Source organism: Scyliorhinus torazame, chromosome 3, assembly GCF_047496885.1.
Source record: "Scyliorhinus torazame isolate Kashiwa2021f chromosome 3, sScyTor2.1, whole genome shotgun sequence".
NCBI lineage: Eukaryota > Metazoa > Chordata > Chondrichthyes > Carcharhiniformes > Scyliorhinidae > Scyliorhinus > Scyliorhinus torazame.
The window spans coordinates 92,671,003-92,690,246 of NC_092709.1; the positions used below are offsets into that span (position 1 = coordinate 92,671,003).

A 19,244-nucleotide genomic window follows, 5' to 3' on the forward strand; every position below is an offset into this window, starting at 1 on the left:
TTTTTAAATCTTTTCTCTCTTTGACTTTCTCTTAGCTGTGTAGTGTAGTTCAAATTTAACTTCAGGTTTAAGTCATGGCAGGAGAGCTCAGACCCGTGTCATGCTCCTCTTGTGAGATGTGGCAATTCAGGGACCCTTCTGGTGTCCCTGACTCCTTCATCTGCAAGAAGTGTGTCCAACTGCAGCTCCTGTTAGACCGCTTGACGGCTCTGGAGCTGCGGATGGACTCACTTTGGAGCATCCGCGATGCTGAGGAAGTTGTGGATAGCACATTCAGTGAGTTGGTCACACCACAGATTAAAATGACTGAGGCAGATAGGGAATGGGTGACCAACAGACAGAGGAAGAGTAGGAAGGCAGTGCAGGGATCCCCTGCGGTCATCTCCCTCCAAAACAGATTTACCGTTTTGGAAACTGTTGGGGGAGATGGCTCACCAGGGGAAGGTGGCAGCAGCCAGGTTCATGGCACCGTGGCTGGCTCTGCTGCACAGAAGGGCGGGAAAAAGAGTGGCAGAGCTATAGTGATAGGGGATTCAATTGTAAGGGGAATAGACAGGCGTTTCTGCGGCCGCAAACGAGAATCCAGGTTGGTATGTTGCCTCCCTGGTGCAAGGGTCAAGGATGTCTCGGAGCGGCTGCAGGGCATTCTGGAGGGAGAGGGTGAACAGCCAGCTGTCGTGGTGCATATAGGCACCAAAGATATATGAAAAAAAAGGGATGAGGTCCTACAAGCTGAATTTAGGGAGTTAGGAGTTAAACTAAAAAGTAGGACCTCAAAGGTAGTAATCTCAGGATTGCTACCAGTGCCACGTGATAGTCAGAGTAGGAATGACAGGATAGCTAGGATGAATACGTGGCTTGAGAGATGGTGCAAGAGGGAGAGTTTCAAATTCCTGGGACATTGGGACCGGTTCTGGGGGAGTTGGGACCTGTACAAATCGGACGGTCTGCATCTGAGTGGGACCGGAACCAATGTTCTCGGGGGTGTGTTTGCTAGTGCAGTTGGGGAGGGTTTAAACTAATGTGGCAGGGGGATGGGAACCGATGTAGGAAATCAGTGGGGACGGAAACAAAAGGCAGGAAGGGAGAGTGTGTAAAGCATGACCAGAGAAAGCAGGGCAGAGAGCAAGGAAAGTCTACATTAAACTGCATTTATTTCAATGCAAGGGGCCTGACGGGCAAAGCGGATGAACTCAGGGCATGGATGGGCACATGGGACTGGGATATTATAGCTATGACTGAAACATGGCTAAGGGAGGGGCAGGACTGGCAGCTCAATGTTCCGGGGTACAAATGCTATAGAAAGGATAGAACAGGAGGTAAGAGAGGAGGGGGAGTGGCGTTTTTGATTAGGGAGAACATCACGGCAGTACTTAGAGGGGATATATCCGAGGGTTCGCCCACTGAGTCTATATGGGTGGAACTGAAAAATAAGAAGGGAGAGATCACATTGATAGGACTGTACTACAGGCCCCCAAATAGTCAGCGGGAAATTGAGGAGCAAATATGTCAGGAGATTACAGATAGCTGCAAGAAAAATAGGGTGGTAATAGTAGGGGACTTTAACTTTCCCAACATTGACTGGGACAGCCATAGCATTAGGGGCTTGGATGGAGGGAAATTTGTTGAGTGTATTCAGGAGGAATTTCTCATTCAGTATGTGGATGGACCGACTAGCGAGGGGGCAAAACTTGACCTCGTCTTGGGAAATAAGGAAGGGCAAGTGACAGAAGTGTTAGTGAGGGATCACTTTGGGACAAGTGACCATAACTCCATAGTTTTAAGATAGCTATGGAGAATGATAGGTCTGGCCCAAGAGTTAAAATTCTTAATTGGGGCAAGGCCAATTTTGATGGTATCAGACAGGAACTTTCAGAGGTAGATTGGGGGAGACTGTTGGCAGGCAAAGAGACGGATGGTAAATGGGAGGCTTTTAAAAATGTGTTAACCAGGGTTCAGGGTAAGCACATTCCCTTTAGAGTGAAGGGCACGGCTGGTAGAAGTAGGGAACCCTGGATGACTCGAGATATTGAGACTCTGGTCAAAAAGAAGAAGGAGGCATATGACGTACATAAACAAGTGGGATCAAGTGGATCCCTTAAAGAGTATAGAGATTGTCGAAATAGAGTTAAGAGGGAAATCAGGAGGGCAAAAAGGGGACATGAAATTGCTTTGGCAAATAATGCAAAGGAGAATCCAAAGAGCTTCTACAGATACATAAAGGGAAAAAGAGTAACTAGGGACAGAGTAGGGCCTATTAAGGATCAACAAGGACATCTATGTGCAGAGCCACAAGAGTTGGGTGAGATCCTGAATGAATATTTCTCATCGGTATTCACAGTGGAGAAAGACATGGATGTTAGGAAACTAAGGGAAATAAATAGTGATGTCTTGAGAAGTGTGCATATTACAGAGGAGGAGGTGCTGGAAGTCTTAAAGCGCATCAAGGTAGATAAATCCCCGGGACCTGATGAAATGTATCCCAGGATGTTGTGGGAGGCTAGGGAGGAAATTGCGGGTCCCCTAACAGAGATATTTGAATCATCGGCAGCCACAGGTGAGGTGCCTGAAGATTGGAGAGTAGCGAATGTTGTGCCCTTGTTTAAGAAGGGCAGCAGGGAAAAGCCTGGGAACTACAGACCGGTGAGCCTAACGTCTGTAGTAGGTAAGTTGCTAGAAGGTATTCTGAGAGACAGGATCTACAAGCATTTAGAGAGGCAAGGACTGATTCGGGGCAGTCAGCATGGCTTTGTGCGTGGAAAATCATGTCTCACAAATTTGATTGAGTTTTTTGAGGGGGTGACCAAGAAGGTAGATGAGGGCAGTGCAGTAGACGTTGTCTACATGGACTTTAGCAAAGCCTTTGACAAGGTACCGCATGGTAGGTTGTTGCAGAAGGTTAAAGCTCACAGGATCCAGGGTGAGGTTGCCAATTGGATTCAAAATTGGCTGGACGACAGAAGACAGAGGGTGGTTGTAGAGGGTTGTTTTTCAAACTGGAGGCCTGTGACCAGTGGTGTGCCTCAGGGATCGGTGCTGGGTCCACTGTTATTTGTGATTTATATTAATGATTTGGATGAGAATTTAGGAGGCATGGTTAGCAAGTTTGCAGATGACACCAAGATTGGTGGCACAGTAGATAGTGAAGAAGGTTATCTAGGATTGCAACGGGATCTTGATCAATTAGGCCAGTGGGCCGACGAATGGCAGATGGAGTTTAATTTAGATAAATGTGAGGTGATGCATTTTGGCAGATCGAATCAGGCCAGGACCTACTCAGTTAATGGTATGGCGTTGGGGAGAGTTATAGAACAAAGAGATCTAGGAGTACAGGTTCATAGCTCCTTGAAGGTGGAGTCGCAGGTGGACAGGGTGGTGAAGAAGGCATTCGGCATGCTTGGTTTCATTGGTCAGAACATTGAATACAGGAGTTGGGACGTCTTGTTGAAGTTGTACAAGACATTGGTACGGCCACACTTGGAATACTGTGTGCAGTTCTGGTCACCCTATTATAGAAAGGATATTATTAAACTAGAAAGAGTGCAGAAAAGATTTACTAGGATGTTGCCGGGACTTGATGGTTTGAGTTATAAGGAGAGGCTGGATAGACTGGGACTTTTTTCCCTGGAGCGCAGGAGGCTTAGGGGTGATCTTATAGAGGTCTATAAAATAATGAGGGGCATAGATATGGTAGATAGTCAACATCTTTTCCAAAGGTAGGGGAGTCTAGAACTAGAGGGCATAGGTTTAAGGTGAGAGGGGAGAGATTCAAAAGGGCCCAGAGGGGCAATTTCTTCACTCAGAGGGTAGTGAGTGTCTGGAATGTGCTGCCAGAGGTAGTAGTAGAGGTGGGTACAATTGTGTCTTTTTAAAAGCATTTAGATAGTTACATGGGTAAGATGGGTATAGAGGGTTATGGGCCAAGTGCGGGCAACTGGGACTAGCTTAATGGTAAAAACTGGGCGGCATGGACTGGTTGGGCTGAAGGGCCTGTTTCCATGCTGTAAACTTCTATGATTCTTCTATGATTCTAGGTGTACAAAATGCATCGATAATGATGAGCTCTGTGCTCCGAGATCACCAGTTGATTGGTACAGACTTGTATGTGATAGTTTGTAGGCAACCATTCCATCTCATTGCTCACCAGCAAGTTCCATGTTTGATTGCCTCAAAACTCACGTCGCAATATTGACCATCTTTCCTGTTATTCTGACAAGGGTGAAACTTGGATTTCAACTCAGAAATTATTCATACGGGCGTGCTTCTACAAGTTAAAAAGTAGTGATCAATTAGAGTATTTTTATGGCTTCCACCTTTGTGTTCTGTGGGGTGAGGGTTGGTGGGGTCAGGAGGAGCATGAGGTTGAGGGGGGGGGGGCCTCACAAACTGTAAATCTGCCTCTGCTTAGCCTTCACATCCAGACATTGCTATGGAACCCTTATATTCTCAGTATCATTCTGATGTATCTGTGCTGCACTCCCTTCAAGGTTAGTATATCCTACCTGTTTGTGTGGTATCCAGGATTGAGTACAGCCCTCCGGATGGGGACTAAACAAAGCTTTCTATAACTGTCTCCAGGGTCTCCTCTGAATTGTGAAAGGCGATCAGGAAAAGTGCCGCGGACAGAGGTGTACTGCTGTCAGAAATAGGTTTAAGGCTTGGGGCAAGATAAAAAGAGTTTTCAAATGTATCTGGCCAATGATTCACCTGGCCTCAGAGTGCTTGATGCTGATTTGGGGTATTTCCTTCCTTTTAAAACAAATACATTTATAGTACCCGATTTTTTTCAATTAAGGGTCAATTTAGCGTGGCCAATCCATCTAACCTGCACATCTTTGGGTTGTGGGGGTGAAACCCACGCTGGCACGGGGAGAATGTGCAAACTCCACACGGACAGTGACCCGGGACCGGGATCGAACCCGGGTCCTCAGCGCCGTGAGGCAGCTTTGTTAACCACTGTGCCACAGTACCACCCAGGGTATTTTTTTTCTTTGCACTGCACTGTATTACAATGTTCTCTTGAATCGTACTGGTGTCCATCAGAGGTGGCGCGGTGGCACAGTGATTAGCACTGCTGCCTCACAGCGCCAGGGACACGGGTTCAATTTGGCCTTGGGTGACTGTGTGACGTTTGCACTTTCTCCCGCTTCTGCATGGATTTCCTCCAGGTGCTCCGGTTTCCTCCCACAGTCCCAAGACGTGCAGGTTAGGTGGATTGGCAATGATAAATTGCCCCTTAGTGTCCAAATTGTTAAGGGGGTTACTGGGTTACGTGGATAGGGTGGAGGCATGGGCTTAAGTAGGATGTTCTTTCCAAGGCCTGGTGCAGACTCGTTGGACCAAATGGCCTCCTTCTGCACTGTAAATTCTATGATCATTGGCCAACCATGTAGACACAGTTTCACGTCATGAGAACGTTCGTAACACTGAATTAGTAAATAGATGATAATCAGGTATATTTTTCAGGTAACTTACATATTTGGCTTCAGGGTGTCACTAATCTCGGTTTGTATGCTTGTGTGATAAACTCAACTTACATCTTCCTGAAGACAAAATCTTCACAATTGTTTCTTGGTCAGCCATGAGCTGTAGCAAGCCACTGCCTTGGGAGGCTGCTCAAATAAATAAATGAATAATAAATAAGTAAGTCGTTACTTTAAAATCAATGTTCCAAATATTATTTCATCAGTCAATGTAAACTGCTCCATTGTCTATACACTCATATTTTCTACTAGTCCTTCCTTAAACAGAGCATGACCCTGGCCTCAGATCATAGCAATTTCCCATTACTGTGTTCCTCTTGGCCATGCACATTTGACTAGCATCTCTGACTAGCAGTGTTCACACATCAGTGCTTCAGATGTTTTATTTCATTCACTACTTTTAGGCCAATGGTAATTGGTTTTTGAATGGGTTTAATGTCAACCTAAAAATATATAAAGGGGAGTTGATTATGGGCATGACAAACAATGACTTATGAACTTTGCTGATTGCAATTATGTTATCTGGACTTCCGGGTGCGGCAATGACCAGCTGAGTCGCACGTTTCGGCAACTCCCGTTGGAACGGACTTTTGGGCTCTTAATAGGAGCCCCAACGGCAATTTAAACGGCAAAAACACTGTGCGGTAAACCAGAAGGGAATCCGCCCGGACACGCATGGAAAAGAGAGAGGATAGCGGCCGGATTGCGGAGGATCCTCTGGAGCAGCGGCAAGGAAGGGAAGCTCAAAGCAAGATGGCGTCGGAAGGTGGCCATTTGCTATGGGGCCCGGAGCAGCAAGAGTTCCTGCGGCGCTGTGTGGAAGAGCTGAAGAAGGAGTTGAAGAAGGAGCTGTTGGCCCCGATATTGCAGGCGATTGAAGGACTAAAAGAGGAGCAGAGGACCCAAGAGCTGGAGTTTCGGGTCGTGAAGGCAAAGACTGCTGAAAACGAAGATGAAATACAGGGCTTGGTGGTGAAGGCAGAAACGCACGAGGCACAGCATAAAAGGTGTGTGGAGAGGTTGGAAGCGCTGGAGAATAACTCAAGGAGGAAGAATTTAAGAGTCCTGGGTCTTCCCGAAGGCGCATATGGTCAGAGGGGAACTGATATCCATAAGGGCACATAAAGGGAAGCAAGAGGGTAAAGAAAGGGAGCGATTGATGAAAGAACTTTTGAGGGTGGACAGGCAATATGCAGAGGCACCGGAGGAGGGACTGTACAGGGAAAGACAACGGTTACATGTGAAGTTTGACCTGCTGACCACGGGTAAGGCAGAGGCACAGTGGAGGAGGGCACAGGGTGTACAGTATGAGTATGGAGAGAAGGCGAGTCGGCTACTGGCCCACCAATTGAGGAAGAGGGGAGCAGCGAGGGAGATAGGTGGGGTGAGAGATGAGGAGGGAAAGATGGAATGGGGAGCGGAGAGAGTGAACGGGGTGTTCAAGGCATTCTATGAAAGGTTATATAAGGCTCAGCCCCCGGAAGGGAAGGAGGGAATGAGGTGTTTCCTGGGTCAGCTGGAATTCCCGAAGGTGGAAGAGCAGGAGAGGGCAGGACTGAGAGCACAGATTGAGATGGAGGAGGTGGTAAAAGGGATTGGGAGCATGCAAGCGGGGAAGGCCCCGGGACCGGACGGATTCCCGGTGGAATTTTATAGGAAATATATGGACCTACTGGCCCCGCTTTTGACGAGAACCTTTAATGAGGCCAGGGAAAGGGGGCAGTTGCCCCCGACTATGTCGGATGCGACGATATCGCTCCTTTTGAAGAAGGATAAAGACCCGCTGCAGTGTGGGTCCTACAGGCCCATTTCCCTTTTAAATGTAGATGCTAAGCTCCTGGCCAAGGTGATGGCGACGAGGATAGAGGACTGTGTCCCGGGGGTGGTCCACGAGGATCAAACTGGGTTCGTTAAGGGGAGACAGCTGAAGACGAACATACGGAGGTTGCTAGGGGTAATGATGATGCCCCCACCAGAGGGGGAGGCGGAGATAGTGGTGGCGATGGACGCCGAGAAAGCATTCGACAGAGTGGAGTGGGATTATCTGTGGGAGGTGCTGAGGAGATTTGGTTTTGGAGAAGGGTTTATTGGATGGGTACAGCTGCTGTACAGGGCCCCGCTGGCGAGTGTGATCACGAACAGGCAGAGGCCTGACTACTTCCGTCTTCATAGAGGGACGAGGCAGGGGTGTCGCCTGTCTCCATTACTGTTTGCATTGGCGATTGAGCCCCTGGCCATAGCACTGAGGGGCTCCAGGAAGTGGAGGGGAGTACTCAGGGGAGGAGAAGAACACCGGGTATCTTTGTATGCAGATGATTTATTGCTGTATGTTGCGGACCCAGTAGAGGGGATGCCTGAGATAATGCAGACACTCAGGGAGTTTGGGGAATTTTCGGGGTACAAATTGAATATGGGGAAGAGTGAGTTGTTTGTGGTGCATCCGGGGGAGCAGAGCAGGGGAATAGATGATTTACCGCTGAGGAAGGTAATAAGAGATTTCAGGTACTTAGGGATTCAGATAGCCAGGAGTTGGGGAACCTTACATAGGCTTAATTTAACAAGATTGGTGGAACAGATGGAGGAGGATTTTAAGAGATGGGACATGGTGCCCCTGTCACTGGTGGGTAGGGTGCAGGCGGTCAAAATGGTAGTCCTCCCGAGATTCCTTTTTGTGTTTCAGTGCCTTCCGGTGATGGTCACGAAGGCTTTTTTCAAGAAAATTGAGAAAAGTGTCATGAGTTTTGTGTGGGCCGGGAAGACTCCGAGAGTGAGGAGGGGGTTCTTGCAGCGTAGCAGGGATAGGGGGGGGCTGGCACTACCGAGCCTAAGTGAATACTACTGGGCCGCCAATATCTCAATGGTGTGTAAGTGGATGGGAGAAGGGGAGGGAGCGGCGTGGAAGTGATTGGAGATGGCGTCCTGCAAAGGAACTAGCTTACAAGCACTGGTGACGGCGCCGTTGCCGTTCTCCCCGAAGAAATACACCACAAGTCCAGTGGTGGTGGCAACACTGAAAATTTGGGGGCAGTGGAGACGACATAGGGGAAGGACGGGAGCCTCGGTGCGGTCCCCGATAAGAAATAACCATAGGTTTGTCCCAGGGAGAATGGATGGGGGATTTGGAGCATGGCAGAGAGCTGGGGTTGTGCAACTGAGAGATCTGTTCGTAGGCGGGACGTTTGCGAGTCTGGAAGCGCTGACGGAAAAATATGGGTTGCCCCAAGGGAATGCATTTCGGTACATGCAACTGAGGGCATTTGCGAGGCAGCAGGTGAGGGAATTCCCGCAGCTCCCGACGCAGGAGATTCAAGACAGAGTGATCTCAGGGACATGGGTGGGGGATGGTAGGGTGTCGGATATATACAGGGAAATGAGGGACGAGGGGGAGATCATGGTGGATGAGCTGAAGGGGAAATGGGAAGAAGAGCTGGGAGAAGAGATTGAGGAGGGGCTGTGGGCTGATGCCCTACATAGGGTAAACTCGTCGTCCTCATGCGCCAGGCTAAGCCTGATACAATTCAAGGTTTTGCACAGGGCGCATATGACCGGAGCAAGGCTCAGTAAATTTTTCGGGGTGGAGGATAGGTGTGGGAGATGCTCGAGAAGCCCAGCAAACCACACCCACATGTTTTGGTCATGCCCGGCACTGCAGGGGTTCTGGGTGGGGGTGGCAAAGGTGCTTTCGAAGGTGGTGGGGGTCCGGGTCGAGCCAGGCTATATTTGGGGTTGCAGAAGAGCCAGGAGTGCAGGAGGCGAAAGAGGCTGATGTCTTGGCCTTTGTGTCCCTAGTAGCCCGGCGAAGGATGTTGCTTATGTGGAAGGAAGCCAAACCCCCGGGCGTGGAGACCTGGATAAATGACATGGCAGGGTTTATAAAACTAGAACGGATAAAGTTCGCACTAACGGGTTCGGCTCAAGGGTTCACCAGGCGGTGGCAACCGTTCATTAACTACCTCGCAGAACGATAAAGGAAATGGGAAGGCAACAGCAGCAACCCAGGGAGGGGGGGGGGGGGGGGGGGAGGGCTCGGGGGGGTCCTCAGGGGTGTTTTTGTATAGATATTTGTACTTGGTTATGTATATTGGATTGTTTGATTTTATCTCTGGAGAGTTATTATTTTTGTTATGGCAGTTGCCATTTAGTTTATATATTATTTATTTATTTGTTAAAACGGTCACTGTTATATATATTGTTTTATTGTTGTAAAAAGGTAAACCTTTGTATTGTTTTGTTTGACTGGAAAAAATTTGAATAAAATATATATTTTTTAAAAAGAAATTATGTTATCTATCACTCATTCCTGTTGTTTCAGCGCTGTTTTAAGAAATGGCTCTATTCTAATATCACTTAAAGTCTCCTGTAATAGAAAGCTACTTTGAATTTCGGTTTGGAGTATTAGAGCACTGAATTTTCATCTTCAGGATTTGGCTTCATAGATAATTAGGCTAATAACCCTTCTGTTGATAATGCAAAATAAAATGAATCTGGGACCTCTTAGTCTGGTTCCAAGTGGATTCAAGCACGGAATATAAAAGCTTCAATATTATTTGTACTAATAATATAACTGGCAGCATGGATGAGTCAGAATGTTGAAATATGAAGAGCTCTCCAGAACTATGGCATACTACGAAGATACCGTGGGCAGCATGGTAGCACAGTGGTTAGCACTGTGGCTTCACAGCTCCAGGGTCCTAGGTTCGATTCCCCGCTGGGTCACTTCTGTGCGGAGTCTGCACGTCCTCCCCGTGTGTGCGTGGGTTTCCTCCGGGTGCTCCAGTTTCCTCCCACAGTCCAAATATTTGCAGGTTAGGTGGATTGGCCATGATAAATTGCCCTTAGTGTCCAAAAAGGTTAGGAGGGGTTACTATGATAGGGTGAAAGTGTGGGCTTAAGTGGGGTGGTCTTTCCAAGGGTCGGTGCAGACTCGATGGGCCAAATGGCCTCCTTCTGCACTGTAAATGCTATGTTCCAATATAGGAAATCTCTTCTGTATCTCACTTTTCATCCTCAAGGAGTATTTAATGCTCTCACACAGTACAAAATAATTAATTATTTCCTTCAGTAGCACTGCCATCCTTCATTTCAGAGCGCACATGCCACAATGAAGCAATAGATATGCAGCATAAAAGACATTGTTTACATTGTGAGATTTTAGTGATATTAGAAAGTAGATTTTGATGTTCTTACCAGAGGGAGCTCAGTGTCTATAATTGGCTTGAAACTCACTTGCGGATGTGAGATTGCTTGCCACAGGTAGAAACTTGGACAATTGACCCCTGTATCTACTCCTCTAAAAGCAAATACTCTCCAAGCTTTCACTTCAGGTAAAGAGAGTTTAAGAAACAGTTCTCACCCAAAATCATAAGGAAAAGGGCATAGTACGATCTTCCGCTGAAGGATCCCATCTCTAGATTCATCTAAAGATAAAAAGCAAATAGGAAATCTTACAAATATGACAAAGTGACCTAATTAACTTTTGTTGTAAAATAATTCAGCTATTCAGTCCTAAATGTAACATGTAACAATGTAACAGGAGCTGGGGGGGAGGGAGGGGCTACGGGGGGAGGGAGAGGCTGAGGGGAGGGGGAGGGGCAGTGGGGAGGGGCTGTGGGAGGGGAGGGGGAGGGGCAGTGGGGAGGGGCTGTGGGAGGGGAGGGGAGGTGGGGTTGGAGAGGGTGCGTGATGGAGAAGGTGCGTGATGGAAAGGGTGCGTGATGGAGAGGGTGCATGCCGGGGAGGAGAGGGAGGGGCTGGGAAGGGTGAGTGATGGAGAGGGTGCGTGCCGGGGAGGAGAGGGGGGCGGTTGGGGAGGGTGCATGCCGGGTGTCGTGTTATGTACTCTGGGATAACACAGGCTGCAACTGGATGCAGCTTTAACCAAAAGATACTCCAGACCTTGAAGTTAGTTCAATCTGATTTATTGAACCAATAGCACAGTTAGCACAGTTCTCTATGAGTTCGACTCTCTGCTAACCTAAGTGTGGTTACTCTGTCTGACTGAACCAGACTAGCTCTTAGCCACATGCTGGAGGTGTGATACTGTAAATACACCCTGACTCACTCTGTAGATGTTCATCAGTGGAAAGAGACGGAGTGTGAGTGCCTCATGCCTTTGAGAGTGAGATACCACCCCTGAGTGTCCTGCCTGCTCATTGGTCATGTCCTGTTCTCTGTGTTCATTAGCTGCCTGTCTATGCTGTCTGTATATCATTATCTGCATGTCTGCATATCATGACATCTCCCCTGTTTTTCTCATGTTTTGTTGGCTTATGGGAACATACTTACATGTGCTGGCATATATTAACATATTTACAAGCGGTGGCATATGTGAATGTATTTACATGTGAAGACAGCTGTCTAATGTGAGAAAAGAGCACAGAGCAAACAAAACAAGTGTTCATAAGTCCAGTCTCTGGGGCTTGCGTCTGATCCTGGTCGACCGCCGGAGAGGTGGTGGTGGGGACGACAGCGCCTTGACAGGTGGGATGGAAACCTGTCTGGTGGCCTCGTAGTTCGAGGTATCAGGAGGTGGCAAAATAATGGACGGAAACGGAGAAGAAAGTGGTTGCGGGCAGGCAACTTTGCGCAGGTCCCGTCTGTTTCGTCGCACAACAGAACCATCATACGTACAACATACGAGCGGGGAGCAGCCTGTCGAACAATGGCAGCTGGAGCAAACCAACCAGCATTCGGTATCTTGATCCTGACAGTGTCTGCCGGGGATAACACGGGCAAATCAGTGGCATCAGCACCATAGCCCTGCTTTTGCTGGTTTCAGGAGGTGGTCCAGGTTGGGCAAGTGTATGGCTGGAAGTGTCGTCCGCAGGTCCCTGTTCATCAGGAGTTGAGCCGGCGACATGCCAATGGACAGTGGGGTCACCCTGTACGCAAGTAGCGTGAGGTAGATGTCAGAAGCAGAATCCACGACCTACCAGATGAACTGTTTCACAATGTGCACCCCTTATTCAAGCTTCCCATTGGACCGCGGATAGTGTGGGCTGGAAGTGACATGTTTGAAATGGTATGACTTCATAGAATCATATCATAGAATTTACGGTGCAGAAGGAGGCCATTCGGCCCATCGAGTCTGCACCGGCTCTTGGAAAGAGCACCCTACCCAAGGTCAACACCTCCACCCTATCCCCATACCCCAGTAACCCCACAAAACGCCCGGGCGTACGGCCCCGACCACGCGGCAGCCCCTTGGGCTTCGTGGACCCCCGTCGCGACAAACCCCCCCCCCACCCCCACCCCACAGGCTTGCGCGGTTCAGACTCCAAGTCGTCCCGGGGGGGCCCGCTGCTATTTCTGCGGCCAGGCGAAACACCCCCGGCAGCGCTGCCCGGCCCGCGCAGCGATTTGCAAGAGCTGCGGGAAAAAGGGCCATTTCGCGGCTGCGTGCCGGTCCCGGGAGGTCGCCGCTGTCCCAGGAGAAGAAGGAGTCCTGCGCGTTTCTAACGCTCCCCAACCCCCCCAGCGCCCTATGTACGTCCCGCAGGCGCAGCCATTTTGGGTCCCGGCCACCGCTGTCCCCGGAGAACAAGGAGTCCTGCGCGTTTCAAACGCTCCCCAACCCCCCCAGTGCCCCATGTGCGACCCGCAGGCGCCGCCATTTTGGGTCCCGACCACCACGAGGGGAGGAGGGGCGCCGCCATCTTGGGAACCCCCAGCCCTGTGCGACGCATGGGGGCGGCCATTTTGTCCACCCCGCCGCCATCTTGTGACCCCCCAGCCATGTGCGATGCATGGGGGCGGCCATTTTGTTCACCCCCGCCGCCATCTTGGACGGCAACAATGGACCCCAGCATCGACGCCTCAACGGGGTTCGAGGAAGACGCTGAAGCACTACGACCACGTCTGGCCTCAATGACGCTGGACCAAGCACGGCCCCGGACGCTCCAGATGACGACAACAACGGTGCTGATCAACGGGCACGAGACACCATGCCTGGTCGACTCCGGGAGCACAGAAAGCTTCATCCACCCCGACACGGTAAGACGCTGTTTTCTGACCATCCATCCCAGTGCGCAAAAGATTTCCCTAGCTGCAGGCTCCCACTCCGTACAGATCAAAGGCTACTGCATAGTGACCCTAACGGTGCAAGGGAGGGAGTTTAAAAACTACAGGCTCTACGTCCTTCCCCAACTCTTCGCGCCCACATTACTGGGATTAGACTTCCAGTGCAATCTGCAGAGCCTAACTTTCAAATTCGGCGGCCCAATACCCCCACTCACTATCTGCGGCCTCGCAACCCTCAAGGTTGAGCCCCTATCCTTGTTTGCAAACCTCACCCCGGATTGCAAACCCGTCGCCACTAGGAGCAGACGGTACAGCGCCCAGGACCGGACATTCATTCGGTCTGAAGTCCAGCGGTTGCTAAAGGAAGGCATAATCCAGGCCAGCAATAGTCCCTGGAGAGCACAGGTGGTAGTAGTAAAGACAGGGGAGAAGCAAAGGATGGTCATAGACTATAGCCAGACCATCAACAGGTACACACAGCTAGATGCGTACCCTCTCCCCCGCATATCCGACATGGTCAATCGGATTGCCCAATATAAGGTCTTCTCCACCGTGGACCTCAAGTCCGCCTACCATCAGCTCCCCATCCGCCCAAGTGACTGTAAGTACACAGCCTTTGAGGCAGACGGGCGATTATACCACTTCCTAAGGGTCCCATTTGGCGTCACAAACGGGGTCTCGGTCTTCCAACGAGAGATGGACCGAATGGTTGATCAACACGGGTTGCAGGTCACGTTCCCGTATCTCGACAATGTAACCAGCTGCGGCCACGATCAGCAGGACCACGACGCCAACCTCCAAAAATTCCTCCAGACCGCTAAAGCCTTGAACCTCACATACAACGAGGACAAGTGCGTTTTTAGCACAAACCGGCGAGCCATTTTGGGATATGTAGTGCGCAATGGGATAATAGGTCCCGACCTCGAACGTATGCGCCCCCTCATGGAATTTCCCCTCCCTCACTGCTCAAAAGCCCTGAAACGCTGCCTGGGGTTCTTTTCATACTACGCCCAGTGGGTCCCCCAGTACGCAGACAAGGCCCGCCCCCTAATACAGACCACGACCTTCCCTCTGTCGACAGAGGCTTGCCAGGCCTTCAGCCGCATCAAAGCGGATATCGCAAAGGCCACGATGCGCGCCATCGACGAGTCCCTCCCCTTCCAGGTCGAGAGCGACGCCTCCGATGTAGCTCTAGCGGCCACCCTTAACCAAGCGGGCAGACCCGTGGCCTTCTTCTCCCGAACCCTCCACGCCTCAGAAATCCGCCACTCCTCAGTGGAAAAGGAAGCCCAAGCCATAGTGGAAGCTGTGCGACATTGGAGGCATTACCTGGCCGGCAGGAGATTCACTCTCCTCACTGACCAACGGTCGGTAGCTTTCATGTTCGATAATGCACAGCGGGGCAAAATTAAAAATGACAAGATCTTAAGGTGGAGGATCGAGCTCTCCACCTTCAACTACGAGATCTTGTACCGTCCCGGAAAGCTGAACGAGCCGTCCGATGCCCTATCCCGCGGCACATGTGCCAACACACAAATAGACCGTCTCCAAGCCCTCCACGAGGACCTCTGCCACCCGGGGGTCACTCGGTTCTACCATTTTATAAAGTCCCGCAACCTCCCCTACTCTGTGGAGGAGGTCCGTACAGTCACCAGGAACTGCCACATCTGCGCAGAGTGCAAACCGCACTTTTTCAGGCCAGATAGAGCGCACCTGATCAAGGCTTCCCGTCCCTTTGAACGCCTCAGTCTGGATTTCAAAGGGCCCCTCCCCTCCACCGACCGCAACACATACTTCCTGAACGTGGTGGACGAGTACTCCCGTTTCCCCTTCGCCATCCCCTTCTCTGACATGACAGCGGCCACAGTCATTAAAACCCTTAACACCATATTCACACTGTTCGGTTGCCCCGCATACGTCCATAGCGACAGGGGGTCCTCCTTCATGAGTGACGAGCTGCGCCAGTTCCTGCTCAGCAAGGGTATAGCCTCGAGCAGGACGACCAGCTACAACCCCCGGGGGAACGGGCAAGTAGAGAGGGAGAACGGCACGGTCTGGAAGACCGTCCTACGGTCCAGGGATCTCCCAGTTTCACGGTGGCAGGAGGTCCTCCCGGACGCCCTCCACTCCATCCGGTCGCTACTGTGTACCACTACTAACCAAACGCCTCCTCCCAGGTCCGACCAGAAGTGAAGCTGAAGCAGAAACCGTAAAGCTCCCGGAGGCGACAACACTGGAACAAGCACCACCACCACCAGGGCTGAGGCGATCGACAAGGACGACCAGACCGCCCGACCGACTTGTGGCATCGGTGTAACACTAGAATGTTGTGGACTTTAACGAGAATTTTTTAACCTTTTTCCCTCTTACGAATACTGTAAATAGTACAAAACAAAAAAATACCCTGTACATACTGTGATGACATGCAAAAGTTTTTCCTCCCAGGACCAGCCTTGTAAACCTCTACCACCATGCGAAGCACCACCCCGCCGGGTTCATTTTTAACAAGTGGTGAATGTGGTAGTATGCATTAGGGGTCATGTGGGACTGTGAAGCCGTGATGTGTGGACCTCTAGCTCCGCCCTGAAGGCGGAGTATAAGAACCAGGAGTTCTCCCCCGCAGGCCAGTCTGTTACTGAACTGCGGGGAACAAGTCACGCTTAATAAAGCCTCATCGACTTCACCTCTATTCGTCTCTCGGGAGTGTTTGTGCGCTACAGTGGGGATATGGGGAAGGGGGATACGGGGAATGGGGAATATGGGGGGATATGGGGGAAGGGCGGATATGGGGGAAGGGGGTATATGGGGGAAGGGGGTATATGGGGGAAGGGGGGATATGGTGGTGGGGATATAGGGGAAGGGAGGGATATGGGGGAAGGGGGGATATGGTGGAAGGGGGATATGGGGGAAGGGGGGGATATGGGGGAAGGGGGGGATATGGGGGAAGGGGGGGATATGGGGGAAGGGGGGATATGGGGGAAGGGGGGGATATGGGGGAAGGGGGGGATATGGGGGAAGGGGGGGATATGGGGGAAGGGGGGATATGGGGGAAGGGGGGATATGGGGGAAGGGGGGATATGGGGGAAGGGGGATATGGGGGAAGGGGGGATATGGAGGATATGAGGGAGGGGGGATATGGGGAAGGGGATATGGGGGAAGGGGGATATGGGGGAAGGAGGATATGGGGAATGGGGATAGGGGGGATATGGGGAAGGGTGATTGAGGGAGGGGGATATGGGGGATATGGGGAAGGGTGATGTGGGGAAGGGGATATGGGGGAAGGGGGATATGGGGGAAGGGGGATATGGGGGAAGGAGGATAGGGGGGAATGGGGATAGGGGGGATAGGAGGGAGGGGGGATATGGGGAAGGGTGATGTGGGGGAACGGGGATATGGGGGAAGGGGGATATGGGGGGAAATGAGGGAAGGGGATATGGGGAACTGGGGATATGGAGGAAGGGGGGATGGGGGAAGGGGGAAAGGTGGCAAGCAGTGCGAGGGGTCTCACTTGGCGCTGCGCGGCGGGCGGCCATCTTGCCGGGTCTCCGGGGGGGCATCTTTTGTGCAGTGACGCCGCGCGGCGTCACTGATGGCGCGCGCGTCCATGACGGGTGACACCGTCTGGAATGGCGTCAAGCCGCTACTAGCCAATTCGGGGCCGGAGAATGCGCGACGTTTCGGGGGACCCGACGCCAGAATGATTCGCGCCGTTTTTGGTGCCAGGTTCAGGCCATCGCGCCGATTCATGGAGAATCCCGCCCGTGATGTTCTTCAAGAATGATCTATTGTGCTTATTTTCCTGGATTTATAGAACAAGGGACCACTTAGGCAGGGCACCTGTGGAATGTGCTCCAATGTGGTTCAATGATTCTATAGAAAAAAAGGTTCAAACTGAAAATCCTCACTGGCATTCCACCTCCCCCCGGCCTAAGAAATTCCTCTCCGGCATTTCCCTCCCCCACGACAAAACCCCATGGACAATGCATCCTTCTGTTAGTTGCTGGCATGAGCCTATTGGTGACCTGTGGTGCTGAAAGGTATTTATAAAATTCTCCGTCGCACCAGCTGAAGAAGAGTACAAAATATGGCAGATGGTGCCTGCTCCAGTAGAGAGGGGTTACTGAAAATATCTGCAATGTGATCACTGGCGTTCTTCACAGGGAGGACTGAAAAACCTGCAGAATCTTCTTAAAATCTTCTGGCATCCAGATCTAGATCATTTAATATGCCCTATTTCCACCAAATTGCAGGGATGCACCTCGTCACACTGCACTTTCACGAGGCTAAGATGCAAAAACCCAAATCGAGGAGTTTCCTAGCCTTGTATGGTTTTCTCTATTACAGAAGACTACGTTTGGGGTGAACGGATTCATGTTCCTCACCAGGGACGCTCAACGTTGGGAACATTCATTCAGAAAGTGTTTCCTCATAAGTACACTGAAGAAGGAAACAATTCTATACTTGTTTTCATCTTCTCCAGGAAAGAAACATCTTTCAATTGTCATGAGACAATTGAGATATTTAAAGAAGAGAATAGCAAGGCACATTTTTTGACTTAGCCTTTATATTTTGGACCTGAGCTTTGTGTTAGGGAAATAAAAAGTTCAACGGTATGGGGTAATAAGTTGCCATGGTCCTCATAGTTAGATACAAATTGGGAATAATCAATGACCACAAATGATTACAAACTTATCTCTATTACCAAGAGATCCTTGAACTCGAAGATATAGGGTGGAATCTTACCAGAATTGACAAAGTGTCAGGTTCAGATTGTAAACTGGCGTGTAACTCTCCAGTTGCACAGACCAGTTTTCCCTCCAAACATGGAGGCCCATTGAAGAAAAAGATAAATTGAAGAAAAAGAGCAGTTTACGCTGTCACTTTGGTGGGCAGGGCTGAGAGAGCCGGCAGCCGGCTCCACGGAGATCAAGGTGGCACCCCGATCAGCACTGCAGCTGAATGGGCCCAGCCCTCATCATGGAGGTATTGTGGGCTCTCCCTCTTCCCTGAAAATCTTCACTGGCATTTCCCCACCAACCCTCCCAACATTCTTCTGCGGCATTCCTCTACCCCCTGACATCCCTCACTGGCATTTGCCTTGCCCCACTGCAACATTCCTCACCCTCACCCTGCCCCTGCGCCCCCCCCCCCCATGTCTGCTCTCCCTCCCACCACACATAAATGAACCCCCACCCCATAGAGCTCCCACTGGGACCTGCCCCATCACTATCCCCTTGCACAGGTTGGCACAGTGCCAGTCTGGCAGTGCCAATTTGACAGGGCTAACCAGTGTCAGGGCATGACCCCCCCCCCCCCCCCCCCCCCACCCCCTCCGGGTGTTATACTTGGCTCTGCGCCGCTGGAAAGATCCCGACTTCTTCTCGTTTGGCCAAACTTGTTGTGAACCTCACTGACGTGATGTCACATCGGCAGGTATGAATATTTAGTAAGGGGGGGTCATGTGGCAGGGGGACCCGCTAATAACATTTAAAATCACGCAACCCTATTAAAATTAGGTTCATGCCCTTTGCGATCTCTCCGGTTGAGTATCCTGGGGCGAAATTCTCCGGAAACGGCGCGATGTCCGCCAACTGACGCCGGAGGAATTTCCGTCCCGGCAGCTGGCGGAAACGGCCTTTGTTGCCCGCCAGCTGGCGCGGAAATGACATCTCCGGGCGGCGCATGCGCGGGAGCGTCAGCGTGCGCTGACAGTTTCCCACGCATGCGCAGTGGAGGGAGTCT

At 50.9% G+C, this 19,244-nt stretch overlaps 1 protein-coding gene across 1 annotated transcript in view; it reads right to left on the reverse strand.

The window, feature by feature from the left end:
* LOC140409387 (von Willebrand factor A domain-containing protein 2-like) overlaps positions 1-19,244 on the reverse strand; it is a 78,061-nt gene that overhangs the window by 50,567 nt on the left and 8,250 nt on the right. The window contains exons 2-3 of the mRNA XM_072497836.1: positions 10,837-10,900; positions 5,538-5,612 (exon numbers count right to left, since the gene is read on the reverse strand). Coding sequence (XP_072353937.1) covers positions 5,538-5,612; positions 10,837-10,900 — 139 coding nt within the window. The remainder of the gene's footprint in view (positions 1-5,537; positions 5,613-10,836; positions 10,901-19,244) is intronic.